The 21,867-nt window shown below is 39.9% G+C and overlaps 1 protein-coding gene across 4 annotated transcripts in view; it reads right to left on the bottom strand.

Moving 5' to 3' along the window:
• The window catches only part of LOC126278092 (lysosomal-trafficking regulator), a 543,055-nt gene that overhangs the window by 221,797 nt on the left and 299,391 nt on the right, over positions 1-21,867 (bottom strand). For all 4 annotated transcript variants that reach the window (XM_049977936.1, XM_049977935.1, XM_049977937.1 and 1 more), the window contains exons 30-33: positions 18,622-18,835; positions 18,300-18,409; positions 11,477-11,695; positions 6,661-6,867 (exon numbers count right to left, since the gene is read on the bottom strand). In XM_049977936.1, the coding sequence (XP_049833893.1) occupies positions 6,661-6,867; positions 11,477-11,695; positions 18,300-18,409; positions 18,622-18,835 (750 nt within the window). The remainder of the gene's footprint in view (positions 1-6,660; positions 6,868-11,476; positions 11,696-18,299; positions 18,410-18,621; positions 18,836-21,867) is intronic.

Genomic DNA, 21,867 nt, shown 5'->3' with positions numbered 1-21,867 from the left:
AAAACATAGATCGTGTGGAATCCAGCTCACTCTGTTCATACATGAAACCCAGAAGGTGATAAATACTGGCACACCCAGATAGATGCTGTGTTCTTTCGCTTAAATAATGCCTTTGATTCAGTTCACAATGGTTAGGTAACATACAAAATATCAGATCAACTATGTAATTGTACTGAAGAATGTATGTCAAAGAGAAGACAGCTTGTCATTCTGAATGGAGAGAAGTCTTCAGATGTGAAAGTAACTTTGGGTGTGCCCCAAGGGAGTATTATAGGACCATTATTTTCAAAATACATATAAATGAACTAATCAATAATGTCAGAAGTTCCATGAGACTTTTCACAGATAATGTTTTTGTATATAGAGAAGTTTCATTACTAGAAAATTGTAGGGATATGTTGGAAGACCTGCAATATCAACACTTGCTGCCGAGAGTGCGACTGACCCTCAACATAAACAAAAGTATCACATTGCGAATACACAGATAGAGACCTTTTATTTTATGACTGCACAATTGAAGAACAAACACTGGAAGCAGTTACTTTCATAAAATATATAGATCTACGTACATGGAGCAATTTGAAGTGGGACAATGACATAAAACTAATCACAGGTAATGTAGATGCCAGGCTAAAATTGATTGGAAGAATCTTCAGGAAATGTAGGTCATCAACAAAGGAAGAAGCTTACAAAACACTCGTTTGACCAGTACTTGAATATATATCCATAACAAGAGTGAACTGATAGAGGAAGTATGTGTGATCCAAGGAAGGGTAGCATGTTTATGTGATTCAAAGAAGGGTAGCATGTTTCATTAAACGTTTATTTAGTAAGCACGAAAGCACCATGTTGTCATTTACTGCCAAAAGAGTCAACAAATATATTGCTTCCTCCCACGTACATCTCATGTAATAGCCATGAAGATAAAATTAGAGAGATGTGAGCCCACACAGGAGCTTATCAGCAATTGTTCTTCCCATGAACTATTTGTGATTGGAACAGGACAGGGCACAAATGAAAATAGTACACAAAGTACCCTCCAAATGCGAAGTGGCTTGCACAGTGCAGATGTTGATGGAATGGAGCTCATTACAGTACAGGATTATTTGAGTTTGTAAGTGGAAGGCAAGGAAATTATCTTTGGCCTTTGCAAAAAATGAAATTAGCCCCAAGCAATTCTTGGGAAATCTTGATTTAAGGAATTATAATTATTTTCAGAACATGGAAACAGGTTACAATGGAAAATCCAGGTTGGACTGTAACAATATTATAAAAAGGAAAGTTGCTACTCACCATATAGTGGAGATACTGAGTCACAGATAGACATAACAAAAAGACTGACATAAATAAGCTTTCAGCCAGCAAGGCCTTTGTCAAAAACAGACGACACACACACACACACACACACACACACACACACACACACACGACTGCAGTCTCTGGCAACTGAAGCCACACCATGAGCAGCAGCACCAGTGCATAATGGGAGTGGTGACTGGATTAGGGTAAGGAGGAGGCTGGAGCCGGAAAGGGGGGGGGGGGGGGGGGGGAGTTGTTAGGTGGGGACAACGACAGTGAAGTGCTGCTGGGGAGCGCATAGGCATATAGGCATGAGGTGGAGAGAGGGTTGGGCAGCTATGTGCAGTCATCAGGAGGCTAGGCGGGAAAGGGGGGGGGGGGGGGGTGTAGTGGAGAAGGATAGAAATAAAAGACTGGGTACAATGGTGGAACAAGGGCTGCATCATAGTGCTGAATGGGAACAGGGAAGGGGCTGGATGGGTGAGGACAATGACTAATGGAGGTTGAGGCCAGGAGGGTTATGGGTTTGTAGGATATATTGCAGGGAAAGTTCCCACCTGTGCAATTCAGGAAAGCTGGTGTTTGTGGAAAGGATCCATATGGCAAAGACTGAGAAGCAGTCATTGAAATGAAGGATGTCGTATTAGGCAACATGTTTATCAACAGGGTGGTCCACTTGTTTCTTGATGGCAGTGAGTCGGTGGCCATTCACACGGACAGGCAGCTTGTTGGTTGGCATGCTCACATAGAATGCAGCACAATGGTTGCAGTTTAGTTTGTATTTCACAGGTAACTAGGGATCGGTGATGTTTGATGGGACAGGTGATGTTTGTGACTGGACTGGAGTAGGAGGTGGTGGGAAGATGTATGGGATAGATCGTGCACTTAGGTATATTACAGGGACATGAGACATGAGGTACGGGGTTCAGAGCAGGCATTGTGTAGGGATGGATGAGTATATTGTGTAAGGTTCAATGGACAGTGGAATATCAAGTGGGAGGGGTGGGAATGACAGTGGGCAGGACATTTCTCATTCCAGAGCACAATGACAGGTAGTCAAAACCTTGACCCTCCAAAACTTTAACAGCTTCTCCTCCATTTGCTTCACCTGATCCTACAAAACCCAACAAGCCATCTTCCTGGATGTTGACCTCCATCTCAAAGATGGCTACATCAGTACCTCTGTCCATATAAAACCTACAAACCACCAGCAATACCTCCACTTCAACACCTGCCACCCATTCCATACCAAGAAGTCCTTTACATACAGCCCAGCTACCCATGGTTGTCACGTCTGCAATGACACGCGGTTCCTTACGAAATACACAGAGGGCCTCACTGAAACCTTCATGGACAGTACCTATCCTCCCAAACTTGAACAAAAACAAATCTCCCGTGCCTTTTCTTTCCAGTCTCCCACCACCTTTGAAAGTCTTGTTGTCCAGCCACAGAGGAGCATTCCCCTCATAACTCATTACCACCCAGGACTGGAGTAACTGAATTACATTCTCCACCAGGGTTTTGATTACCTCTTGTCGTGCCCTGAAATGAGAAATGTCCTTCTCACTATACTTCCCACCCCTCCCGCAGTGGTATTATGCCATCCACCAAACCTACACAATATACTTGTCCATCCCTACACAATTCCTGCTCCAAACCCCTTACCTCATGTCTCATATGCCTGTAACAGACCTAGATGCAAGACCTGTCCCGTATTTCCTCCCATCACCACCTATTCCAGTCCAGTCACGATCACCACCTATCCCATCAAAGACAGGGCTACCTGTGAATGACTCATTTGATCTACAAGCTAAGCTGCAACCACTGTGCTGAAATTCTATGTGGGCATGAAAACCAACAAGCACGAACGGCCACCGACAAACTGTGGCCAAGAAACAAGTGGACCATCCTGTTGCTGAGCACGCTGCCAAAATGACAGCCTCGATTTCAATTACTGCTTCACAGCTTGTGTGATATGGATCCTTCCCACAAACACCAGCTTTTCTGAATTGCACAGGTGGGAACTTTCCCTGCAATATATCCTACATTCCTGTAACCCTCCTGGCCTTAACCTTTGTTTGTCATTGTTCTCACCCATCCAGCACAATCCCTGTTCACATTCCAGCATTGCACAGCCCTTATTCCAGCATCACACCCAGTCTTTTTACTTCCATCCTTGTCCACTATCTCCCCCCCCCCCCCCCATCCCCACCTCTCCAATGCCCTCTGTCTAGCCTCACAACTGCACATAGCTGACTTACCCTCCTCAACCTTGTGACTGCATGCTCGCCAGCAGCACTTCACTGTCTCACACCTCTACCCTACTGCCCCTCCCACCCTCCCAGCCCCTGCCGCCTTCTTACTCCCATCCACGCACCACTCTCCTCATGCACTAGCACTGCTGCTCACAATGTGGCTTCACTTAACAGAGACTGCAGTCATGACTGTGTGAGTTGCATCTGTGTATGTTTATGTGGGGGTGTCTATTTTTGACAAATGCCTTGCTGGCCAAAAGCTTATTTGTGACAGTCTTTTTGGTGAGCATATCTGCGACTCAGCATCTCCGAAATATGTTACAAGAATTTTGTATTTCTTCTGCACACTCCATATATTTTTTTGGTGGCAAGAGTAAATAAAATCCCCTCCATATTCACTGTTTTCGAATGACATGGCTTGTAAATCATGAGGTTTGTACTTCTTTGAGGAGATGGTTGTCCATGGGTTGGACTTGAAAAGTGAGAGGATTTTATATGATTAGGTGTGACTCGGGGCTGGGTAGTGATGCTGTATGTTCACTTGAGTGAATGAGAGGTCTTTAGCTAGGCTACTGTGATTTAGGTTGGCTATGGTACTGAAAGTCAGCAGTTTCAGTCTGGAGCAGAGACGGAACTGGACAAAAAGGCTCAGGACCCTATTGTGAGAATTTGGGTCACAATTACAAGTCCGACTGGGCCCCGCAGGGACACTTGGTAAGGGTTTTTCAGACAGGACGGATGATTGGTGACACAGGTAATTGATCACTAAAGCCTCAATAGATTATCCCACTCAAAGTACAACTTCCTATCTCTGATATGTCATCACTTCTCCCCAATATTGTTCCTAAATTATATACTATCATCCTCAGTGACTATCCAAATCTTCGAAATCTGTATGGCATTGCAAAGCCACTGTCCCTATCTCACCATTCTTCCCTTTGCAGTTGTTTCAGGTGAGAAATCTGATACACACATCCATATAATACCATGTATTTCAATTACACCACTGGCACACCACATGGCAGTGCCCAGCTTTCTATACAAGGACAATTGAGTATAATGTAAAGGTTTTCTTAATTACCGCTAGCAGTCACAAACATTGTCAACTATAGTATTACTTATTTATTTAGCAGCATGTTTCCAGGGAATACCTTATCTTCAAGCTAAATGGCATTACAAAAAAACTTTACTTAAGGTCATACTGATGTTACATAGTCTTTTCATAAATGCTGTGGTCATCCTGTGGAAGAAGAGAAAACTTATTAAGAGGCGATGTCACTTTGGAAGGTGGACTGAAGTAACATCGCCTCTTACTATGTTTTCTCTTCTTCCACAGGACGACCACAGCATTTATGAAAAGACTTTGAACCATCAGTATGACCTTAAGTAAAGTTGTTTTTGTAATGCCATTTAGCCAGAAGATGAGGTATTCCCTCAAAACATGTCGCTAAATAAATAAGTAACACGATGGTTGACAAAGTTTGTGATTGGTAGCGGTAATTTAAAAAAAAAAAAAAAAAAAAAAAAAAACCCCTTTACATATTTCTTGAGACAGTCACGGTCAAAAAATAGTCAAAATGGCTTCAAATTCTTTTACAACTGAGAATTATTCTTTCCATTTTTAATTCTCTCTTACTCTTTCAGTCCATTATTTTCACTCAGTTAGTTCACATATTATTTCTGGACTGAAGCTGTCACAGCACTTGCATACCGATGACTGTCTCTGATCCCTACCGTGAGACATTTCCCTTCATCTTCACCTACTTTCCTCTGCATGACTGGGTGGGCCTTCATGGTCTAAAGGCTGAATGTTCTGTTCTTCCCTGGCAAGATCTCTCCTTCTTAAAGAAAGGCCCTATTCTTCCCAAAACTATAAATGCTGAGATCCCTTGCAGTGACATTTATGTATTTTACTCACATGGTTTTCAGTTTACGGCAGCTTATGAAAAACGCCTCTCTCTCTCTCTCTCTCTCTCTCTCTCTCTCTCTCTCTCTCTCTCTCTCTCTCTCTCTCACACACACACACACAGTTCAGTTAAACATCAAATGTTGATCTACAAGAACAGAGTTCAATTTCCCAAAAACAGACTGAATGAGTGACTATATTGTAATCACGCACATGTAAGGGTCCAAATTTAATTACATCCCTTTGCACAAGGGGTGTTCAATAAGTAAGGCAACATTTTTTTCTGATAGCAGTTTGACCCTACTTAGAACTGCAATATACCATACTTTTCCCCACTCTTTTGGTTACAAAACCCTATTTTTCAACATAATCTCCATTCAATGTGACGGCCTTATGGAACCTTGCTGGGAGGGCCTCTATGCCTGCACAGTACAACTCTACTAGTCGGCACTGCATCCAATGTCTTGCTGTATCAATAACCTCCCCAATCACCCACGTACTTCTTTCCATGGAGTGAACCCTTCATTGAGCCAAAGAGATGGAAGTTTGAACGTATGAGATCGAGGCTGCGGGTGGATGTGGAAGAACAATTCACTGAAGTTTTATGAGCTCCTTTCAGATGCGCAGACTTGTGCGAGTCCAGTTGTGCAGCAAAGTATCTGACTGTGACCCTCTGATCACCTCAAATGATAGTGTTCACATGTTCCAGCACTGCAGGAGTCACAGCTACGTGCAGCCCGCAGGTACATGCGAGATCAGACAGGTTTGCATGACCTTATAGCGATGGTGACAGATGACTCCAAGTGCCTATGAATAAGTGTAATGTTCTGGCCTTCTGCAAAAAGAAATTCAGTGGTAGGTCTTTTCTTGCAACATACCTCCATTACAGATGCCATTCTCTAGGGTATGTATAGTGCTGCCATCCATAGGAACTTCACAAAACAATAAGGGCTGAAGCAGCACCTTACATTGGCCCACAACAAGTTCCACATTTTTTCAAGAGAAACTGGTTGAATAAAAGTATGTGTTGCATTACTTATTGAATGCCCCTGGATTGCTACTACCACTACTACAACACCACCACCACCACCACCACCACTACCACCACTATCATCATTATGAATCACCACACCATTGTTAACACTAAAACAGATGTAACAATGCAAAAGCACTCAAATAGAACACCTGACTGTAACTAACCTTCACAACGGCTGTCCGAACTCTAACATCAGGATGATTTGCAATGACAAGCAAAGTGTCAGCACGCACCACGTGGTTCAACACCTGTGGTGCCATGTTGTCAGGAAGTACCAGCAGAACATCCTTCAGTAGCAAGAGAAGGCCCTCCATCACAAGATTATGACTATCACTTGACACGTGTTCATTTGCTCCATTATTCATTTTCTCCTGAAAATAAAATTGTGGACATCAGTATCAATTTTTTTTTAAATGTTATATACATTACGACCAGTTAACTGGATATATTTAAGAAGAGTTTACTTTGTAATCGGAAAAAGACATGAATAGATTTTGTTATTCACTTCCACACTGGGTCACCTAAAATCTGCATTCTCAGTTGTGTGAGACAATATGAATCAAATCTCCTATGTCATGCAGTCAGTCACTACAGATATAATTTAAAAAATACAGATTTTTGTCTGTCTTTTATAACCCAAGACAAAAAAAATTATTGCAGTACTTGAGTACCTACAGGGTAATACCTGTAAAGAAGTTTCTCAAATTATAGATGAAAAATCTGTGGTTTAAGATAGTATTTTTTTTCTTGTTTAAAGTCTTCACCAAATGAATAGTGCTAACATTTCTGCAGAATAATAAATCACTGTTATTATCGACTGAATAATTTTTGTCTATTTTTGTCCAAATGACATTTGTCACTCCCTTAATTAGTCCAGTTATTAACCAGAAATCCTATGAACTGGGACTGCAGTTTTAGAATTCCCAGATGTTTCTGAAATGCCGATAAAATCTTACCATACCGCCATCACAAATCATTCCACTTCTGGACTAAATACCCCTCAAAGTCAATGGCTGTTAACAGGACACAATACAGAGGAAACAAGTAAGCATACTTCAACATTTTAAAGTAAGATGGCAACACCCAGTTTTTGTGTAACATCCCATACGTGTCAGTTAAAGCCTTGACCATTAGGAATTTAACTATTCAGATTAATTTTTTGACTGATCAGCTTGTAATGCCAAAATGCAGATATCATCCACTACTCTATTAGGTCCATTATTTACATTGGTTGGTTCGTTGATTTGGCATGAGGGGACCAAACAGCGAGGTCATCTGACCCATCCGATTAGGGAAGGATGGAGAAGGAAGTCAGCTGTGCCCTTTGAAAGGGACCATCCCAGCATTTGCCTGAGGCAATTTATGGAAATCACGGAAAACCTAAATCAGGATGGCTGGATGTGGGTTCCTCCCGAATGCGAGTCCAGTGTAATAACCATTGCATCACCTCATTGAGTATTATTTACATAATATTCCTTATCTTTTGCTAGAATATTAACATTTTGTCACACATTGCTTATATACATAAGAACAGAAGTAGTGGGCTAAGAAAAGAAACTTGCGCTTATCTGTGTACCCTACTTGATATATCGTTATGCCAGTTTGAGTTTCTGCTCCTCAGTGATACAGTAACTGATTCAGTCTCCTTGTTTGTTATCTGTATCAATAGTTCTTGATTCACCTACTCAACTATTCACAGAGAACAGTTATTAGATATCTTACCTGTTCTGTTGCACCACTAGCATTTCATATTGCCATTGCATAACTGTCCTGTTATGGACATCCTCTTTCCACCATGATATTTTTATTGTCATGGACAATAGAGTTCTAATTTTGTTCTTAGAGTCTGCAATTTTCTTGGTGCAAGTTTAGTTTTAACCTTTATGGTGACATCTTTCAATACTTAAGAATATTGTGCGCACTGAAATTCTGCAATAGTACTCTAGCTGGTCTTTGTAATATGAGAAAGCTTTATTCCCTTTAACATGTCACTACATTGTATTTATTGGCTTGAACAAGTTACTAATTAGTACTATGTTTCTGCCTGTTACTGAATCACATACGGACTGGAAAGGTGTTTCTTGAGATTTCTTTTTATATGAGGGTCGGACCTTAAATAGTGGCAGATATTTATTCACAACCGGTACAAAAAAGGTACATGTTTGTACCTGTTACTGTACTTCAAAGTAGTCACCAGAGTTGTGTAGAACCCATTGCCAGTGATGTGGAAGGCATAGTATAATGTTAGCAGAGCCTGTTTTGTTGTTATTGCGAATGGAGTGGGCTACTGCCTGTCGAATCTCTGGAACAGTTCTGAAGCGAATGTCACGAAGTAGTTCCTTCATCTTCGGAATCAAATCAAAGTCACAAGGACTTAAGTCCAGGGAGTATGGTGGATGGTACAGTACTTCTCAGTCCCATCATCCAAACAGAGCAGCCACAGCTTGCGCTGTATGCGTCCGCACACAGTCGTGCAAAACAATGAGTGGGTTGTGCAGACAGTGTCATCGCTTCTTTCGCAAAGCTGGTCGCAGGTGATGCTCCAGAAATGAACAGTAATACTGTGCATGGACGTTCTGCCATGGAGGAATGTAATGCATTAGGATAACACCATCACAGTCGTACACGAGAATCACCATAACTTTCACCATACTGGGGCTCTAACGCACTTGCGACTATCGCGGTGACCCATAATGATGCCATTCATTGGATTGGCATTTCAGTTTTGGCTCATGCAATGTGATCAACATCTCATCCAGTGTTGTGATATGGTATAAGAAAGCCTCTCCGTAATGCTAATAACACTCCAAGTGCATCTGACCAGCGTCGTAATGCATCCATTCCTGCATTTCCGTCAAGTCATGCGGAACCCATCCTGATGCAATTTTTCGCATGTCCAGGTGTTCCTTCAGGATGCGAAGCAGAGTTGTATGCGCTAATCCAGTTTTGTGGGTGAGCTCACGAATTGTATGGCATCGATCACTGACCACTAACGTGGCAACAGCATGCACTTCTTCTTCAGAGACGCTAGGACGACCTACCCGATGCATGTCTGCCACAGTTTGCCGACCTTCCTTGAAGGCTTTTACCCAACGTGCCACTGTCCTGTACGGCATTGCCTATCCCCCACACGCATCTTGAAGACCTTGCTGACACTGTTGTGTTATAACACTTCTGGAACATTCAATCTTGATCCAACTCCATTGTTCCTGTTTCGAAAACATAGTGGCACTGTCACATTAGACTGCTCGCTCACAGGTGACTGTGTTTCCCTTGATTGTGCGCACGCTGGTAATGTGAGACGGGCGAATCCATTTGCTCAGAGGTAAGGCAGGTATGTCAATAATGTGTGCTATCAGTGACAATAGTAGATTCCATAACATAGTGTCTCCAAAGCAGTGTTGCCACTATTTAAGTTCCAACCTACGTAAATGTCATTACTCCAAGTGGACTAAATCTTTTGTTCCGCTTTTTAGAAGAGGACTCTAGATTCAATTCCTTGTAATGAATAATCTGAATATCATGATCAGAGAGACCATTACCTTTTTTCCATAGAACTAAAGAGTAACCTATGAACTTGCTGCTGACTGTGGCTTGAAAGTATTTTGCAGGATTCTTGCTTTTCACTTAAATAATTTCCCACAAATCATCATTTTTGTGTGATAGCCAACCGGTGGATTTTTGCTTTCAGAGATTCATTACATATTGCAGATAATAACACAGCACTGACAATCACGAAGCATTCCCTGCTACTTAGTAATAATCTATTGTTTCCACTCTCTTTTTGTTGCAAAAGAACATGTTTACACAATGGAACCAGTAGTGTATGCAAGAGAGCTTCTGTAAGATCAGGAAAGTAGGAGGGACATTGTAAAGATCAATTGTAACAGTGAGGGCAGGTCAGCTGACACGTATCAGTAGCTCAGTCAGTAAGTGGTTCACCAGCAAAAGTTTGAGTCCCAGTCCAGCACACAGTTTTAATCTGTTAGAAAGTTTGAAATCAGAGTGAAATTCATTCATTTTATTTCACTCAAACAACATGTCATATTCTTTATGACTTGCATATTATGTCATATCATATATCAAGATTGAACTGTGACTGATGAGAAGATATATAAATGGAACTGATGAGTAATTTTACATTGAATATTTATTTTTTTACTCAAAAGGTGAAAGTATTCTGGACAGTTCCTTGCCACTGAATCACAATTTACTCAAAAGATGAGATGTAACAAATTAGAAATGAGAAAAGAGTGGGAAATATTTCAAAATATAAAAGAAAATACAAATAGTCATGGGAAGGAAACACGCAGTACATAAAGGACTCAAGCATGAAGACACATTCTTATACTATGGCTGAAACATGAGTAGTAAATGATGACACAAAAACTCTTACAAGGAAATTGTGGGGAGAAATTGTAATGGAAGAAGATGGGACATGTGTACAGACAGCAGTGAAAGGGGAGAGGGAAACATGGTAACAGTGGGAAAAAAGTGGATATTAGATACATATAGAGAAAAAGACAGCAGCCAATGACACAAATCTGGATGATTCAGTAATTTTTTATGATGCAGATTTCTGAATTTTTTTTTTTTTAAAGAAATGTGAATCCTAACATTAACTTACAGCTACATTTAATCAGTGTTACCAAACAACTAATTCTGACATGCAGCTTATCTAACAAATGCACACTGCAGCAGAATATCTGATTGTATAGTAGATGGTGTGTGTGTGTGTGTGTGTGTGTGTGTGTGTGTGTGTGTGTGTGTGTGTGTGTGTGTTTTCATGTAAAAGAGAGAGGGCAGAAGGGGGGAGGGGACTGAACATAGTCAAGCATAAATATCAATGAACGAATATAAAAATAAAAGTAAATGGTCAACAATTGTAAAACAGCAAGAGATTGCAATTATCATCCACAGAACATACAAATAATTGACTGACTAAAAAGATTTCTTTAGCTTAAGTACCAAAGTACCAACCGTATGCTCCTCTGTCTCTGTAACAAATTTTTCTTTCACAGTCTCAACAACTTGGGCTGGATTTGATGCCTGCTCCAGTAACTGGACAGCATCTTCAGCACAAGCCATCAGAGAATTGCTGACTAAAGACAGCCGCCGTGATGTTGAGGTCTCGGTATTTGCTATGTCGCCATTCTCAATTACTCGATTGCTGTCTACAGATCCAGTCAGCTGTTTTATCTGGCAACAGTAACAATTGAGATATCAGAAGAAGGACAACAGCTAACTAAGGAATTGGAAATATGACAAAATTATACCGAGAAGGTGTCAACAGGCTTCATCACAAAGTATGTATAGGCACAGAACAGTTGACAACTTTAACTTGTTATTCTGCTCCACATCCATATGGCCAATCACAAGCTGTGTTCCTTTGTTATTTGGTCAGGGAGGGAACAGGATTTCACACAAAATTTAAACTAAAACCTGTATCTCTATTTATGAGGTCAGTTGCTAATTTTATTTCAAAGATTCCCTTAATAACACTACCCAGTAACTTGCAGTGCATGTCAGAATCTCTGTGGTGTCATCTGCCATCAGATGAATGGTATTAAGGCAGTGTTTGCATTCATAGATTTGTTTAGCTTTTTTAAGCTGTGTGATGCATGAGCTTGGTACACTGCTCCTTCATTATCTTGATGGTATGACCATTGTATGACATTCCTCCTTGTGTTGGTCAAGATTATGGAAAGCTGGAACATTCCATTCACAAGAAGCCAATTATCAGCTGTTTGTATCTTCAGGCTAATTGTTGTCTCACACACTTACAATAGGGCAGTGTAGTTAACCAGAAAATTTCTTTGGAAATGTGAAAACTGAGTGATCTGGTGTTTTAACTCCCAACCTAGTCACTAAATTTTTCACCTGTGACTTCAACCTGTCTGCAAACATAAGGAAATTTGTGTCTGGAAAACATTCTCAGTCCAATACGGAGATCATTGCAACACAACATCAGATGGATATTCAGCAAGAATTCCTACACCACACCTCAAGAGTGGAGTTGACTCAATGAAAAAAAACCTAATATAATAAGAATATTTGTCTATAAAAGAAGGTGCAATTATTTTTTTCTGAAAACATATCCTTTCATTGGCAATCCGAGAAATTTTCTGCTCGACCTACAGAGTAGCATATCAGAAAGACAGATTAGAGGCCATAGAAGGGGTGTTCATTGCAGTTAACAAATACATTCTCTCTCTGAGGTCAAAGCTGAGTGTGACAGTGAAGTTGTCTGACCATGTATAACAGGTCTCGAAAAAACCAAGTTAATTGTTGGATCTTTTTACTAGCCACACAATTCTGCTGTAACACTTCTAGAGTCATTCAAAGAAAGTCTACAGTCAGTAGCACATAAATACCCATATTATGCAATACTAGTTGGAAGCGGCTTCAACCTACCATGTATAGACTGGGATGTCTATGGATTCACAGTGGAGGTACAGACAGACAGACAGTTGTGAGAAGTAATTTTGAACACATTTTCTGAAAACTATCTTGAGCAGCTTGTTCAGCAGCCCACAAACAATGGAAATATCTTAGACCTTGTGGCCACACACAGGCTGGACATTACTGACAACATCAGTATAGAAACAGGGCTTAGCGATCATGATGTCATTATAGCAATTATGGTTATGAAAGTTAATAAACCAGTGAAGAAGGCGAGGAGAGTGTTTTTGCTAGAAAGAGCAGATAAGCAGTTGTTAGCATCTAAATTAGACAATGAACTGACATCACTTATTTCCAGTAAGATGGATGTACAGGAATTATTGGTAAAGTTTAAGCAGATTGTAAATTGTGGTCTGGAGAATTATGTGCCTAGTAAGTGGATTAAGGATGGAAAAGACTACATGATTTAATAACAAGATTTGAAAAACACTGGGGAAGAAGAGGCAGTTGCACTATCAGTTCAAAAGAGAATGCGTAAATGATGACAAGCAGAGGTTAATAGAGATTCATGAGACTATGAAAAGATATATGCGTGAAGCATACAACTACTACCACCATCATATCTCAGCAAAAGATCTGGCTGAGAACACGAGAAAATTCTGGTCCTACGTAAAATCACTTTGGCACCCATCCCGTCTCTTGCTGACCAGTCTGGTGGCGCAGTTGAAGATAGAAAAAGGAAAGCAGATGTTTTAAATTTCACATTCAAAAATCAGTCATGCAGGAGAATTGTACTAACATACTGTCATTTGACCATTGGACAGACTTCCTTTTGGACAACATCCATAAGCATCCCTGGTACACACAAAAAACTGAAAGCTATGTAAGCAACTAAGTCATAAAGCAACTAAGTCATCAGGTCTGGATGGAATCCTATTTTACTTTTTAAAAGAGTACTCTACAGCACTGGCCCCTTCTCTAGCTTGCATTTATCATGAATCTCTCATCGAGTGTAAAGTCCCAAGAAACTGGAAAAAATTGCAGGTGACTCCTGTCTATAAGAAGGGCAAAAGAATGGATCCACAAAATTACAGACTAACATCCCAACATCAGTTTGCTGCAGAGTCCTCGAACACATTCTCAGTTCAAATACAATAAATTTTTTCGAGACTGAGAATGTTATGTCCGCAAATCAGCAAACTCATTTTGCCCTTTTCTCACATGATACACAGCAAACTATACGTGAAGGGCTACAGGCACATTCCATATTTCTAAGTTTTATAGAACGCATATGATGCAGTGCCCCACTGCAGCCTGTTAAAGAAGCTACAAGCATACGAAATAGATTCACAGATATGATAATGGTTTAAAGGCTCTTTAAGTTATAGTACCCAGTATATTGTCCTCAACTGTGAGTGTTCATCAGAGACAAAGGTATTGTCAGGAGGGCCACCTGGAAGTGTGATAGGACTGCTGTTGTTCCCTATATACACAAATGATTTAGCAGACAGAGTGGGCAGCAATCTACAGCTGTTTGTTCATGATGCTATGAGGGTAATCTCAAGAGTAAGGACTCCTATTTTTTTAAGTACATAGACCTGTTTATTTCTACAGTGGTTTACATAAGTTTACAGCTTGAACATTTAGCTATTTGTCAGCATTATCACCATTTCTGTCGATGCATTTGTGTAGACGCTGTGGCAGTTTTTGTATGCCCATGTCATACCAGCTCACAGCCATGCTGTTCAGAAAGTTATGAACCTCTTCTTTCACCTCGTTGTCAGAGCTGAATCGCTTTCAAGCCAAATGTTCTTTTAACCTAGGGAATGGGTGATAGTCACTGGGCACCAAGTCAGGACTATTGGGTAGGTGGGTGATTATGTTCCACTGAAACTGTTGCAAGAGAGCAACGGTTTGCAGAGCAATGTGTGGGCGAGCGTTGTCATGAATAATGTGTATGCCCTTGCTCAACATTCCTCTTCTCCAGTTCTGAATTGCCTGTTTGAGTTTTTTCAGAGTTACACAGTACCTGTCAGCATTAATTGTGGTCCCTGCGATTCACCTCCGACAACAAGGTGAAAGAAGAGGCTCACAACTTTTTGAACAGCATGGTGACGAGCTGATACGACATGGGCATACAAAAACTACCACAGTGTCTACAAAACTGCATCAACAGAAATGGTGATTATGTCGAAAAATAGCTAAATGTTCAAGCAGTAAACTGAAGTAAACCATTGCAGAAATAAACAGGTCTATGTACTTGTAAAAAAAAAAAAAAGGAGACCTTACTTTTGGGATTACCCTTGTATATTGCACAGTAAGGTGTTGAAGTAGTGTGATTGTAGGAGGATACCCGATGACTTGGAGAAAATTTCTAGTTGGCATGATGAACGGCATGAATGACAGCCTAGCTCTGGAAGTAAAACAATGTAAGCTAATGCAACTGAGTAGGAAAAACAAACTTGTAATGTTCAGTTATAGCACTAATAGTGTCCTGCTTGACATAGTCATTTCATTTAAATATCTGGGTGTAATTGTGCAAAGATATATGAAATGGAATGAGCATGTGAGGATTGTGGTAGGGGAGGTGAATGGTTGACTTCAGTTTATTGGGAGAAATCTAGGAAAGTGTGGTTCATCTGTAAAGAAGATCACATACAGGATGCTAGTGCAACCTTTCGAGTGTTTGGGATCTGTATCAGGTCGGAATAAAGGAAGACATCTAAAGTAATTCAGAGGCGGGCTGTTAGATTTGTTGCTGGTAGCTTCAAACAACATGCAACTATTATGGATATGCTTTTGGAACTGAAATGGGAATCCCTGTATTGAAGACAACATTCTTTTTGGAGAATGCCAGCGAGAATATCTAGATAACTAACATTTGAAGCTGACTACATAAAGATTTACTGCCTCCAACATATATTGCATATAAGTACCATGAAGATAAGATACGAGAAATTAGGGTTCATATGGAGGTGTATATACAGTTATTTCCCCTTGCTCTATTTGCAAGTGGAACAGGAAAGGAAATGACTATTAGTGATACAAAGTAAACTCCACCATGTGCCATACAATGTATTGCAGATTATCTTTGTAGATTTAAATAGCATTTCAGACAAGTATATATAGCAAAAGCACTTTAAGTAAATATCTCCTATGACTTAATATTGGGAAAAACCAGAGTTCTTTTTATGCCTGTAAGAAATAATTACAAATTCAAAACTTTATACACAAGGTGTGAACTCATACTGTCTAAAGACACAATTACAATTATCACACTTTACAAATTCCACTTAGAAAATTTGAAATCATATTATTTTAAGCACCTGACATAAGGGGGTGAATGATAATTTGTGGTGGTTTCAATACTAATTTTCTGAAGGAGTCTGGGCAAATACATGATACAGAAATTTGACTTAATGCTTACAATCTAACCTCCACAATTGCACAAGAGAGTGGTGCCTTAATGTGTGTGACAGATTTGTCAACAAAGTCAGTATTCATCCAGTTTAAAATGGGTTATCAGATCACAATGATCGATCTGCCATAATATACAACACAGCAACTTAAAACCTTGTGGTAACTAGGGAAGCAATTAGAACAATGATCTCATAACAGAACCTTTATAAGGAATCGGTAAAACATCAGTTGCGATAAGGTATATGCAGCAATGGATATAATTTCTAAATTTAATGCATTTATAAGTAAAATTTTGTACAGACTTTAGAGTAGTTTCTGAATGAAAGCTGAATAATAGCATCATTGGTTTATCAAAGAAACTTTGGATAACAACAGCTGTTAAAGGGTCCTGCAGCAGAATGAGAGAACTATACAAAATGATAACGACAAACATAAATGTTCAGCTGCTTTCATATTATACAATGTATAGTTCATTATTAAGAAGAGTTAAAAATAAATTAAAAAGCTTGCATGTCATGGTACACACAGAATTGTGGTAGGTCTTTGTTGTAAATTAATTTATCAATGTGTTTTGATACAAAATTACTGTGGTAAAAAAAGGGAGATTACCCACCAAGGGAGAACTTTTACCAACAGTCTATTGCAGAAACTGCCAATCCATTGCTTGCCTCTTCAGTTTTGTTTACAGATGAGGCAACACTTGGAAGAGACTGAATAACAAGTTTCCACAACAACATACATGGACCTATTGCAATCCACATGCTATAGTACAAGCCAGACATCACTGTCAGTTTAAGTTTAATGTGTGGGCTAGAATTGTAGGTGACTGCCAAGTAGGCCACACATTCTCCCAGCACTTCTTACAGGTGCTGTATACAGGGAATTTACTCAGAACAAACACCAAGAGCTACTGGAAGATGTGCTCCTGCAAATAAGAAGAAACAAGTGGTTTATGCGTGATGAAGCTCCAGCACATTTCAGTCTGTGTTCGAGATGCATTGGTTGGTATTTGCCATGATGGATAGGTAGAGGAGAAGCAGTTCCATGGCCTGCATGTTCCCTGACCTCAATTCTTTGGTTTATCTCTGGGGGCACATAAAATAATGGGTCTAAGCAGCAGACAACCTGGATGCACAAACTCTTCTTTGACGATTCGTAGAAACCTGTGAAACCATTCGTAACTGCCAGGAAGTATTTGAATGGTTGCAACAGACCATGATTCAACAAGTGCATGCACATTTTGAAGCAAGAAGAGGGTATTTCCAAGTATTTATTTTGAGTCTATTGTTCAAGGGCTCCAATCACCTAAATGGTAACTTTCATTAATAATTCGAAAACAAAGTATTTTTAGATATATGTTTATACAAACTTCTTTTCTTGTTGTGGTATAAGGAACCTCTCCCTAAAGTGTCTAAAAGGATTTTTGAAACGCCATGTCTATTCAGAGGGATCCATAATGGTTTTGCTAATAGACAATGGAATGATTATGGTAACCACTAGCTATACAGCCGAGTTGTAAAAGGCTCATAGACAAGACTGGACTTTTAGCTAAGCTATCAGACAATGAGGTGCTATTGTACAACATCTGCATCTACACTCCACAAGGCACATTACAGCGCGTGGCAACCTAAAGTATACAATATTATGTGGAGAGTGGTTATCATCACTCTTTTCATAGCCTGTATTCCAGTCAGCAATTAGCAGTATGGTATTAACAAATTTAGTTATAATTCAGGTCAGCAGTGTATTATTACAATTTTTGAGTGTATATCCATCTATTAAACCCATTAAAATAAATGCACATCTTTTTCTACTACTTTCCACATCCCAGAGACTTTAGTCAGAGGTATTCATGAAACGTCCATTTTCTTGTTGTTGTAACATGCTAATATTATAAAAAACATACATATTTAAAAATATTTGCTATAATTAGAAGTGCCACAGCTGATCAATGACAAATCAAAACTAGGACTTCACCTACCTGCAAATTTGTGAGAGCCTTATTCAGCTTCAGTGGGTCTATGGCACGTGCTAAGAGAGACATTTCTTTTTTCCGCCAACGCCATTCTGTTAGGCTGCCCGATAAGGGACCTGTATAAATTTTATCAGCACATAGTTTCAATGACAAAAGATATGCTAAACTGCCAATAACACAATCTACCTTAAATACAGATGCAACATAGACAGAACCACCAAAAAATTACAAGTACTATAAATAAAGAAATTTTCATCAAACCTATAATCTTGCTGTGTAATTTCAATCAATCAGCATTATGTAGTTTTGGGCACACATATGTACTCACTTGAAGAATTTTCATCCAGAACAAAGTAGTAGTTGTTACGTCCATGGCTGATGTAAGTGTGGCGGGCAGGGTGTGCGAGAAGCAGGAAGTCAGCCACAGACACAATGTGGCTGAACTCTGGGGGCGCGCCCATCAGTGATCGCACCAGCTCCACAAGAGAGCAGCAGATCCCAGGCTCCATGTCTATCTCTGGCTTTTCTTGGAGAAACTGCTCCTGTGGCAAGAATTAGTTATATATTAACTTTCCAGCTTTCAGTGCATGATATTTTCATGAGCAAGTGCTACACCATGGTGGTCAAGTGGTCAACAATTCTGAAGGCAGAAATGCTGTATTTACTTCCATCTGTCCTGTCACCAAAAGTACTGCAAACTCAATAAAATAAATAATTTAGGTTATGAAACCTTATCTTAATTTCCTTGTGGTATTCTGTAGTGAGCAGGTCAAATTTGATTTTTCAATAGGAATAAATAAATAGGTAGCCGTGGGAAATTGGTACAGAGATGTTAAGTGCAACAATTCAAAGCGAAGCATTTAGTGGTGTAGCTTTTTAATAGCCCAGTCAGTGAACAAAAGTTAGGAGGGAAAAAAATCATTTAGTCACAAATTTTTGTACAATGGTACGACGGAGTGTAGTGAACAATATACTAAATATCCTGTTAGTGTGGTGTGAGCTTTGGGTTGGGGTTGTTTTTAAACATCAATTCTTTATGTTTTTAACAACACTAAAGTCTTATAGGATAAACTGTGTTTTGAGGGTGTAACAGGTTGGAGGGTATGGGGGCGGAAGAAAGGTAGGTTGCCGGATTGAGATCATGCACTTCCCTCATTCATAGGTTTGCAAACTAGATAGGGAGCAGGTGACTCCACATGCTATCTACCCCACCATGTCACAAGAAGCTACTAAAGGATATTTAACAAAGTTACACCAATCATCAGCAATACCCCTCATGAATCACTGGTGAAGTGGGCAGATAAGCCCAGAGATTGTTTATTTTCCATTAAGTGTGTTAACACTATATGGAATACAGGTACGGTTTACTAATAATACAAATCCAAGAAACACAGATGGACAGAATCTGTGTAATCCTCTTCACAATGTTCTACACTGCTAGAAGGGGAATTTATTCTTGTTGCCCCATATATCAGCTGTAGTGTTATTCTGAGAAAGGTAACTTCCCACTCCACGAGCAGTGTTTGCTTTTGATTTTGCAGACATGCTCTACCTCCACAGCATTTCCTGTCAAGTTCTCTTATGTGTGTAGACAAAATAGCTTCACTGGGCTCATATTTATGAAGTGGAGTTATTTTCAGTTAAATGAGTACTTTTCCGTAGTGAACTTCAGTAAAATACATTACTGTGTGTTGAATTCATACATGTGTTGTTGTCAGTCACCTTTGTAGTGTTGATGGGAATGAGACTGGATTGGTATACGATGTATGTCCACAAAGTAAGCTCCATTTGGTTGTATAAAATCAAATGTGTACAGATACAGAAAATATATTTATTGTACAAAAATCTACAACTGTTAAACTACTTTTCTACATAGCTTCTGAAATTTTGTTGGCACTTGTCATAACGTGGCACAAGGTTTTTTTTATGCCTTCTTCATACAAGGTTGCCACCTGTGTATTCAACCATGTGGTAACATGTTCTCTCAGCTCGTCATCATCGTTGAAGTGTTGACCACCAAGGACAGAGTTTACATGTAAGAAGATATGAAAGTCACTAGGAGCGAGGTCCGGGCTGTACGGAGGATGATCAAACGCGTCCCAGTGAAATTCCTATAAGAGTTGTTTGGTCACATACGCCATGTGAGGTCAGGCATTATTATGGAAAAAAACAACACCTTTTGACAGTAATCCTCAGCGGTTGTTCTGTATTGCACGGCGAAATTTTTTAATGCTCTCGCAGTAACCATGTGCACTGGTTGTTTGGCCTCATGGTAAGAAATCAATCAGGAAAATGCCTTTTCTTTCCCAGAAAATGGAGCACATGACTTTTTGAGGTGTCAAGATTTGCTTAGGCTTAACCTTTGTTGGGGATGAAGTGTGCCTCCATTAAACCGATAGCGGTTTGTTTTAGGGGTGTTGTACGATACCCAAGTTTCATCCCCCGTGACTATCTGAGACAGAAAACCATCACCTTCTTCATTGTAGCATGTCAAAAACTGAAGTGCACTGCCCATCTGTTGCTTTTTTGTGTTGTTCAGTAAGAATTTTGGGTACCCAACATGAGGAAAGTTTTCGAAATTTCAGTTTTTCAGTAACAATTTCATGAATTAGTCTTCGTTGATCCATTATGGATTGTGGGACGATGGCTGGCATGAACTTCTTGATGCAACAGCCATATGTATTGTAGAAATTTATTTTATTTTATGAACTTCTATGAGCTACCAGTTTCGGCATTAGATTGATGCCATCTTCAGGCCCCACTCGTCATAGCTGTAAAATCGCTATACACGGAAGGAGCCATATAACTGGATCTGTGAATCGCATCATTCTGCAACAGCTCTTGGTGACCATGTGATACAGACTGAGGCGGCCAATGGCGCGGAGCATTTTTTGTAAGACCGAATTGGGATTACATCTGGACTTGACAAATTATTTGTTTGCAACTCTTGACAAATTATTTGTTTGCAGCTCTCTCAGCTGTTTCTCTATGTCATGGATGCCTATTACTATATTGTCAATACATGAGTCTGTGCAATGGTCAAACGATGGTATGTTTGTCTGTGTCTCCTGTGTGAACAATTTCTTTGCAGAACTTTACTGTCACAGAAAGGGGGTATTATTAACCCACAACACCCTATTTTCTACACCTTCTACAACAGTGCATGGCATGAATATTTACCAAATGAAGGATTGGTCAAGGAAGTCCAGCAACATGCCTGCTCCATTCATCCATAGTTTTCTGGGTATGAGGCATTTCAAGGCACTGGTGTTAACATCAACTGACAACACACTTACATCGTAGGAGAGTGTCTCTCACTCTTGTGGCTAAATGTGAGGGCAGCCATGTGTGTTTAGATGAGTTTGCAGTATCTGAAAGATGTGTAAGACTGAGAGGCAACCATCGCACTGACCATCTGCTGTAGTGTCAACACGCAGGCAGCTGACACAGGACAGAATGGCTCATATCGTAACAAGTATTAGCTTCCAGACATATGTTATGTAATTTTTCCTCCTATCTATGTAGTTCTCAATTTGTTTGAGCAATCAATCATTCATGATAGGAAACACAGTCA

The sequence above is a fragment of the Schistocerca gregaria genome, chromosome 6, assembly GCF_023897955.1.
Source record: "Schistocerca gregaria isolate iqSchGreg1 chromosome 6, iqSchGreg1.2, whole genome shotgun sequence".
NCBI lineage: Eukaryota > Metazoa > Arthropoda > Insecta > Orthoptera > Acrididae > Schistocerca > Schistocerca gregaria.
Note: the sequence above shows the minus strand (reverse complement) of the source record. Positions and strands in the feature narration are given on the sequence as shown.